The sequence below is a fragment of the Scleropages formosus genome, chromosome 7 (genome assembly GCF_900964775.1).
Source record: "Scleropages formosus chromosome 7, fSclFor1.1, whole genome shotgun sequence".
Lineage (NCBI taxonomy): Eukaryota > Metazoa > Chordata > Actinopteri > Osteoglossiformes > Osteoglossidae > Scleropages > Scleropages formosus.
Window position 1 is genome coordinate 21964504 of NC_041812.1, and position 10055 is coordinate 21974558.

Here is a 10055-nt window from a genome sequence, read left to right on the forward strand (position 1 = left end):
CATGGGGAAAAAGTTATTTATACCTCTGTAAGGATACACATGGGTTGGAAAAGAAAAAAAGATTATCTGCTGAAGTTTTCCTCAATCTTCCCCACAAAAAAAAAAAAAAAAAGAAAAAAAAAAGAAATTGTGCAAATATGATGCAAAGCATCTATGCAATCTGCTGGCCCTGTGCTATGCTCCACCCCGATACTGCATTGTGTGTCTTACCATAGAAAACTCAAAAATACATTTTACCTTTCCATTCAGTTTTCTCCTTTCCGTAAATGATAAATTAGTAGTTAAATAATTTTCTCCGTGTTACTAATAATGACAATATTACACTGTCATTAATGCTTGAGTGTCTTAATCCTCTATTCAGTTATGAATTCCTGACATCATTCTTTGGAAAACATATATTTGTTAAAAGCCCTGATTTCAGACAATAAGCCAGTCAAGACAAGGAGACTTTGGTTTCACTGCTGTATTACCTGTTAAAATAGTTGGAAGTTACACAGGGTGAAGAAATGTTGAAAGTGCCAGAAGACAAATGTCTCAGATTTTCCAGTAATTAAATGACAATTATGAAGGCATCTGTACAGGGGAGCCATCATTATCAAATTCACACACACACACACACACACAGTCCCAAAAAAGTTGTCCTAAGCAGGGTTGCAGTGAACCGGAGCCTAACCTGGCAACGTAAAGCACAAGGCTGGAGGGGACACACTTAGAGCGGGATGCCAGTCCGCCCCAGGGCGCCCCAAGCAGGACTTGAACCCCAGACCCACAAGAGAGGGGGACCCAGTCAAGCCCACTGCACCACCATGCCCCCGCCTTATGAAGTACCTATTGCTAAATTACTAATACGTGTCATCTGTAAGAGCACTGGCACTAATAAGATAAATATGTGAGTTTCTAAACTAATACAGCTTTACAGAGGTGGAATAGGAAGTCTCTGAAGTACTAGGGCACCGGTCACTGAAAAAATAACAACTTACAATGTTGGTAACTTTGCCAGCTGAACATACGGTGCATTCAGAAAGTGCGATTGGGTTCAAATCCAGGATCGAGCTGGACCACTCAAGACCATTCACGGAAATGTCACTAAGCAATTCCTGTATTGTCTTTGCTTTGTGGTTAGGGTCATTGTCCTCTTGGAAAACTCTGTGAATGATCTTGAGTGGTCCAGCGAGAGCTCAGACTTGAACCAAATTGAACATCTCTGGAAAGACCTGAAACTAGCTGCCCACCGACAGTCCCTATCCAACCTGACAGAGCTTGAAAGGATCTGCAGAGAAGAACAGCAGAAAATCCCCAAATCCAGGTGTGCAAAGCTTGTCGCATTATACCCGAGAAGACTCAAGGCTGTAATTGCTGCCAAAGGTGATTCAGCTAAGTACCAAGTAAAGGGTCTGAATACTTTTCTCAGTGTAATATTTCTGTTTTTTAAATAAATTTGCAGAAATGTATTTTCTCTTGGGGGGCGCAGTGGTGCAGTGGGTTGGACCGGGTCCTGTTCTCCAGTGGGTCTGGGGTTCGAGTCCCGCTTGGGGTGCCTTGCGACGGACTGGCGTCCCGTCCTGGGTGTGTCCCCTCCCCCTCCAGCCTTCCGCCCTGTGTTGCCAGGTTAGGCTCTGGCTCCCCGCGACCCCAAATGGGACAAGCGTTTCAGAAAATGTGTGTGTGTGTTTTCTCTTTGTTAATGTCTTTGTCTCTCTGTTGAATGTAGATTGAAGAGGGTAAAATGAAATTAAACAACTTTAGCAAAAGGCTGCAACTTAAGAAAATGTTTAAAAAAGTGAAGGGGTCTGAATACTTTCTGAATGCACTGGATACACATAGAAAACAAATATTAGTTGCTAGTAATCACCTGGACTGATACAGAGAAAGGACTCGCCCAAGAGCAAGAGACAGAAAGGGACGAGAGACCGAGAGTGTTGATCCCCTTCTCCCTGATACCCAGCCAAAGAGTTTCAGAGTAAAGACTACTGAGTCCAGTCCAGGCTGCTGTCACGTAAACTTTCATAGGAAAAACCAAACAGTGGTTACAAGTCAAAGCCTACTAAACAGGATCAACTGAAATTCAACATCTGGACAGTTGTTAAAAATGCAAAGCAATTGCTTGAAATCGCAAAAGAGCTGAAACTTCTGTTACAAAGTACAAACAATGTACCAATCGAGAAAGATGTTAAAATGAAATATATAAGCTGGATTAATACGCAATAACTTGGATATCTGACTAGGGGGAAACATAATATGTTCAGTTGAGTCACGTATTAAATTTTTCTAGGATTGATGATTGCAATACATTTGTATTATGAGAAAAGAATTTAAATCTATATTAGGTGAGAAAATTGTTTGCTGCACTGTTCACTCATGATTTTCCAATAGATTTCCCATCTAAAGTGATTCATCACGGGTTTTGCAAATACCGTGGTGAATTTTAAAATCTTCTATGGCCTATAAAAAAAAAATAAAGAAATAACAAAAAACTAAGTACATTAATGGGATCTTCTAGGGCACAAATGCAGAGCAGATTTCCAAAACTTTCCTTCTTTCAAAGAGCTGGAGGATTTCCTTCTTCTTAATCTGTGTGACAGGATTCCAAGAAGTTATTCTAAAAGAAAAAGGGGTCCTTTATCCATATTAGATTGTTATTACACTATACACTATATATTGCTGTTCTTAATATTTAATCCACCCACTGCAGAGCACCAATATACTTTTTTTTTTTTTTTTTGTAAACAGTAGTTCACAGTAGAAGCTTAAAGTTGAATAACATTAGAAACTGCTACCCACATGCTAAGCAAGTGCAAAAGGTTGGACTGTTCAGAGCATTAGATATGAAAAAGATATGACTATGCTTCTTTGTAAAACACACACACACACACACACACACATTGTAAAATTGCAAAAGACATTTCAAAATGGTTAATTTACCATCTATTTGGTTGAAATTCAAATGCATTTTTTCACCATGCTCAAAATTCAAGGCTGCTTCTCTTCAGAGTGTCCAAGTGAAAACTTGGAAATTAAATTCATGTAAAATAAGGTGCTGCCCTAAATGCGCTGCATTTATTTAGTTTTCTCTCTGTATAGTATGTGAAAAATCATGTTCTGTAATTATAAGTACAGTTGCACGTGAATCGTTACTAAAGAGGCTATTTTTAGGTACGTGAGTAAAGGTGTACATACTTGCATAAGCACACTTAACGGACAGCAGCACTGATCCATACCCCTGAGACTTGTTCCTGCAATGTACTGACTGTGTTTGACAACCAGCTGCATCTCAGGCCAGCACTGCAGTGCCACATCAGCGACTAATAAGTCTGCTCTGTCTGAAAGAATCATGTTTATCTTTCACTTAAACTATATTTCTATTGTATGCCTCAGAGCTCCCACAGGGTATAGAAGATATGGCCCTTGATAAAGATTTTTGCAGATCAAATAAATAATGCACTGTGGTGCATTAATGTTGACTTTGTTTACTGCAAATAATTGAAAATCCTTTGAATAATGAGAGTGAGAAAAAGCTGCATTTTCAGCTGAGATGTTCTTGTCTCTGCCTGTTTTTCAGGTGTGCCCTCTACTGCGAAGGATGCTCTGTTGCTGGAGTCAGACTCCCCCAGTCAAAATCTGAGGCTGCGAATTACGACAAGAGGAACACTGTCACACACTGTTGCCATCACCACTCCCCCAACCCCCGCCACAGTGCAGTTTTACATATATGCTAATGGGCTCTGTCGGAAATCAGGGGAGCCCACTAACTGACAAGACAGGAGGTGTATGTATAATTAAACATCAGAAGACTGAGCAATAAAATGTAATAGATGGAATGAGTCTAATCTTTGCCCGAGGATCCCCAATAATCAACGAGGAACCAGAAGGCCAACAAACATGGAATGTATAACCTATTTTAATCACACTTCCTTTCTCTACGTGTTTTTTTTTTTTTTCTTCTAATTAAGGGCAATAAAAAGCTGAAACGGCCCTTTCTGAGATTTTACTGGGGTTTGGATGCTTTCAATCTCAACCAGCATGCTATCTCATTGCAACACGGAACTTATCTGTACCGTGCAAGCTATTATTTATCCTCATTGGAAAAAAGGAAGTGGAACTCAATTATTGCTGTCCCACTTAAGCAAGCCAAACACACCCGCGGTCTGTAACTCCGACCAAGCAACAACATATTTAAAGAAAGGCACTCAATGCTCTATGTCATCACAGACTCAGAAGCTGTTCATTTCCACATAACATGCGTAACAAGGCAGCTGTCCTGGAGGCAGTCCGAGCACCACGGCTCAGCTATTAGATGGTCTGTGCAGCTCTAGAGCTGCTTTGATTTTGACCAATATGGAACAAACCTGGCACAGCTCCACTGTGCTTTAAATTGATCCAGGTCCCTCAACTTTTTGAGTATTAGCACCTCCTACAGTTCAGTTAACCACCTGCTAGGCTTTAGATTACCTTTCCTGCAGATATTTTGCAGATGTTGTAAGATATGTAAATCATTACCTCTGAGGATTAGCAGGTGACTGAACTGAGCTGTATAAACTGTTTTATGACAGAAAACAACAAATACACTACTAATTTACATGAGACCATTGTAATTGAGGAGCTCTGCTTTTCCAGTGATATTGAAGTTATGCCTTTAAGTCTGGTTTTTTTATCAATATTTTGTAGATCTGAACACTATCACTGGCATTCAGGGTGATATTCAGCTAACATTTTTGTTCAATGACCCATTTTGAGTTGGCACGCAGCAGTCCAAAGTTTATATCTCTCTTGCTGTACATTTTGGGAACAAAGGCAGTATTAGTTTATTGGTTCCTTCAAGGTGATGTCTTGTGCTGTGTGTTTGATGTTAAAAACTAACTAATCCAAATTGTTTGCTACACTAGTACCCTTCTTGCCACTCAGTTTTCTGTACCTATACAATTAACTTATTTTTTTTTTTTGGTAACTGTATTCTCTATTAAGGAAGATAATATTCCTTGCTGTATTTGGGTTTTGGGGGGCGTGGCGCAGTGGGTTGGACTACAGTCCTGCTCTCCGGTGGGTCTGGGGTTCGAGTCCCGCTTGGGGTGCCTTGCGACGAACTGGCGTCCTGTCCTGGGTGCGTCCCCTCCCCCTCCGGCCTTACGCCCTGTGTTACCGGGTTGGCTCCGGTTCCCCGTGACCCCGTATGGGACGAGCGGTTCTGAAAATGTGTGTGTGTGTGTGTGTGTGTGTGTGTGTGTGTGTATTTGGGTTTTTGCTTGAAATTTTGGTGTATGTTGGTCCTGCTTTGAACAAATTATAATTTTTCTAAAATAAATTATTGTGATGGTTGTCATTTCAATTTTTGTCTAATGAATAGATTTCCAAATTTCCAAATAAGGTTTGTAAAGCAAGGAGTGAGTTTACACAATAAACATAAAGATACACAACCGAACAGGACTACCAACTCAAGCACAATTAAGAGAGAAGGGAAGTTAAAATGACAAATCAAATGACACTGAGTTTACTGTAGTGGAATTCATTTGACTCAAGGACATCTGCAAGTGTGAGTGATAATGAAACTATGGAGTGTGTTCTACAGAACTATAAGATGCACTATTTTGACAAACTGCTTTTATAGAAGTTTCTGTAGATCATAGATCAAATGGTCACACTACACTGGTAAAGACAGGATTTTTTTTTTCTTTATATGTCATTTTCAGGCATGATGAACTTGAATTTTGGAAAAGGAGCAAAAGTGGACTAATACTGAGAGTGTTTCAGAGGGATTCACATCCCCAGTGACACTTTAGAAATGAGCTCTGGGTTCAGTTTCCACCAAATTGAGAAACCTGAAGTCCTACATGGTCATTCATCAAGAGCTGCTGTTTTGGCTGTCTTTTGGACAACAAAAATGACCTCCTCCCTGCAAGAATGCAGTCATTGTCTGAATATCACAACATGCTTCCCCCTATACTGCAAGCAATTTCAACAATTTTATTGAAATGTTTGACAAATTAGGCAAATTCAGGTCTGCATTTGGCAAGTATTTCATGCAGTAACATTCTGGCATGTTGAAAAATAGCAGCTCAGCAGGAATTTGGGTGTGCTATACTGCTAAACTGGAATTGCTGCTCCATTTGGTAGCCCACTTTTGTACAACCCAAGGTCTTAGCAGATCCTAATCCCATTTCTGTCACTGGAAAAGCAAAAAAAAAAAAAAAACAAAAAAAAAAACTTTGCCGAATTAATGTTTCCACATGATAAGCAAGCTTAATATCCCACTGACAATTGGAATGCTGGAATACTCACCCTGCCAACTAAAATTGGATCGGGGCCAGAAAACTCCTCGAGCACAAACATTTGATTCCAAACCCATCCCCTCTTGGCACGGCTCAGAATCCTTTGTCCTTCACCGGGCCCATGCAGGCCCGCGGTGGACCCATCTCTCGAACCATTGGAATGGCCAACAAAGAGGGCAGTGGAAGCGTTGGGAACGCATGTAATCCACACAAGCAGTATTGATGTCCACATGTCTCCCAGCCTCTCCTCTCCACGTCTCGGCATTATTTTCAGTTGGAAGTTGTCAGTCAGAGAAAAAGAGAGAAAGAGACACCCAGGGTGGAGTGTGGTTTATTCCTTTTCACCTCAGGCCTCAGCCTTTGATTTCATGGTGACATAATAATAACTCTTAAGGCATGGTCTGTTTCAGAAGCAAGCGGTAACATAGTGGGTTCCTCAGAAGACTTTCCATTTGGTGGTCCTCCCATAGCTGAACCCTAGATGGTACCAAAAAAACAGATTAGTGACCATCAGGAGATGCCAAACATTGATGTTCACACAAACACAGGTTCTCATGACTACAACCTTGTCAAACAAACCAAGGTGTTGTAGAAAGCATAGAACTATTAAGTAATCAGAGGTCAAGTTACTCCAAGGAAAGAAGAAAAAAATCTAACTGTACAAAAATTCCTTGTCGGCAGAGAGATGTAGTAAATTAGCCATGTAATTCAGATTCCTATTGATTGGAAACATTTATGCTTCTACAAGGGAAATCCTGAAGAGAGCACTGACATATTTAATACTCAGCATGTATAAAATTGTTTGTGGTATTGATTGATTTTGATTGATACATCTTGATGTAAAATTCTAATAAAATATGGTATTAATACTAATAATTATAAGAGATGAGGATCAAGGTAAATGGATTCTTCATGATGTTTAATCACAGTAATGATTGTCCTTTTCTCTCAGCAAAATGTATTTGCTGGATACAGATTTAACACCTACTTTTTTTTTACAAAAAAGAATAAACCACATGTCAAAAAAAAAAAAAAAAAAAACTAATTCTAATAAAATGGGATATTGCATTTCTACACAACATCAGTCCTCACATGACTAAAATACATACATACAGACTCCTTAGACTCCTTTATATGGACTGCTTATTATCTTTCATTGGACATTTCATCTCATAAAGAACAAGCTGTGCGCCAGTCAAATGTGCTGTTCATTAAAATAAAACACTGAAACATGAAAAAAAAAAAAAACAGTTTAACTAAACAAATGGAAGACAATTACATAAAACCCAAGTGCCACATGAACTGTATATATGGAAATACAGAATAATTCTACTAGTCCAGATTACTCCTTTATAGCTAATGTACTGAAAAACAAAACTCAAAATACTATTGCAGTGGGAATAAAAAATAAACACATGGATTAAACTGAGAACACACTTCACTGCAGCAAGTCAACTGCATCCAGTAGTCACATATTCAACATCTGTGAATAGTATAACTGCGTTATACCGTACGTGAACAGGTCATTTGTTAAATTGCGTAAGAGAAAAAAAAAAATATATATATATATATATAGTCTGCAATGGTAGACTACTTCTATCGCTGTTTTTTCTTCTTCTTTATAATAATAATAATAATAATAATAATAATAATAATAATAATATCATTATCTGCCACTGATGATCTCCTTAGTCAGATCCCTTCTGACAATCTTGGACTCGGTTGGTGACAAACCATCCAGTGAAGTCAAGAAATTCAGACCTTTGCCTTTTTATGGAAAAGTAGATCAAGGATAGATAAATAAATAGTACCGGCAACAGTCTGCATACCTTATAATTCCTCACAAATACACACATACTGTATGTGCAATCCAGTGTGAACCACACACGGGGGTGTCACCTTCAGGAGCCTCTTGGAGGTGGGGGTGGGGGGTGGGGGGGGGTTAAAGCGGGCTCCTCTGTGGACAGAACTGAACTGACAGGGTTTTACGGCGGCCCCGTTTCAGCACCAGTTGAATGGACAGCTCCGCGCGCCTCTCTCGCGCCACCGCGCCAAATATTAATCGCGCGCAGAAAGTGAGATTTCTGTTTGAAAATGAAATCCGGCGAGAGCAAAACACTGGTGAAAGAATCGCTTTAAACGGCAAGACACGAAAGGAGCCGTTTATGCGCTCTCTCCGTTTACTGTCTTTATTCCGTCCTCACAGATACTTGGAATGCGTTTTAATTATTTAAAAAAAAAATAATAATAATAATCGTCACCGCGACTCATCAAGTTACAGAAGTGTTTTAACAACGGACATCTCCATCAGTTTCCCTATGAATGCTGCACTCGCTAGCATCCACTGCGAAAAGGTACAGCCGGTTTGAATATAACGAGATTGTTCGCGAAACTGCCGGATACAGAATGGTTATAATACTGTATAATACACCACACGTACACAATAACCACAGCACGTAAAAACCGACATTACTGCTCAGTGACTCGACCTGTTCGTCCTCTGAGTCCCAGTACAGCTTTTGTTCTACGTACTTACTCGTGTGGCGAGGCGTCCGCAGCACACGGTGAGCGTCACAGAAAGTGCTCTCATCCAAATATTCGCCGCGCACAAGTGGACGGAGAGACATAAAGGGGTGAAATATGAAGAAGGAGAAAGTGACGAGCGGAGTGGAGCGGAGCGGAGCGGCGCGACGTTGCTGTGCGGTCGCGCGCTGCCCGTAGCGGACTGGTTCGGCTCGCGCCGTGTGTGCGCGAGGGAAGGGCGCGCAGTGACGAAGAGCGGGGGAGAGAGACGGGTCAGGAGACGGGGATGGGAGACAGGAGACAGGTTATAGAGATAGAGAGGAGAGATAGTTCAGACAGTTTGTAGGAGCAGTTTCAGGAAGGCAGTGTCGAAGGACAGGGAGGGAGGAGGGACATGTTAGGCACAGGGGAGGAAGACAGCTCAGGGACATGGAGTAGAGAGTGTTTAGAGGGCTTAGAGAGACAGGTTAGCGATAGGGAAGAGAGCCGTGTTACAGGCGTGACAGAAAGACAGGATAGGCTATAGCGGCTGGTTAGGACGGGCATTGTTAGACAGGCAGGGAGTATTTTATTTTGTTGACAAGAGACGGTTTAGAGACAGGGAGGAGAGACGGGGAAGGAGCCTGAGAAATGAATGCAGCAACTTCCTGTCCTGAGACAAAGCAGGGCTACTTTCAGAGGGAAAAAGCCTCTTCACACTGTCAGCACACAAAACTGACTGAAACACTGCTGTGGTGTCAGTGCCAGCATAACAAGATAAACATTATGCCTTTGTCTTTAGGTCATCTAGTTAAAAGCCTACATGCTGTGCAATATATATATATATATATATATATATATATATATATAATATATATATATACGTACATATTTTTTTCTGTAAACACAGTCTTTTCTATGTGTATCAACAGAGCTGTCCACCTCATGTTGCCACCCATGCATTCCGCCCTTATCAGTGGACCGTTTTGATTGCATGTAAAACAGGTGGCACATTTCGCATGCTGTTCAATAGCTTTGAGCTCAGTAAGACTCAATATAGAATGTTTCACAGACTGCTCTAACATTCTTCTGCATGGAATAGTTCTGTGATTAACTCTGATATTCTATCAGGCCCCCCAGGCAGGCCTCCCATTGAACCATAGCAGTGGTTTGTGTCCAGCATTGGACCCTCTTTCACTGTTAGCTTTCCAGATTTGATCTGAATTCATGAGAAAATAGTGAACTATTCTCGGGGCTGCAGGGATCAAACTTAATTAAACTCTTAGCAGA

General features: G+C 40.7%; 1 protein-coding gene across 1 annotated transcript in view; it reads right to left on the minus strand.

Annotated features, from left to right (window-relative positions):
• The window catches only part of LOC108926262 (cadherin-8-like), a 62803-nt gene extending 56275 nt beyond the window's left edge, over nt 1–6528 (minus strand). Inside the window, 1 exon segment of the mRNA XM_018738850.2 lies at nt 6274–6528. Within this exon segment, the coding sequence (XP_018594366.2) occupies nt 6274–6528 (255 nt within the window).
• Nucleotides 6529–10055: the final 3527 nt, after the last annotated feature.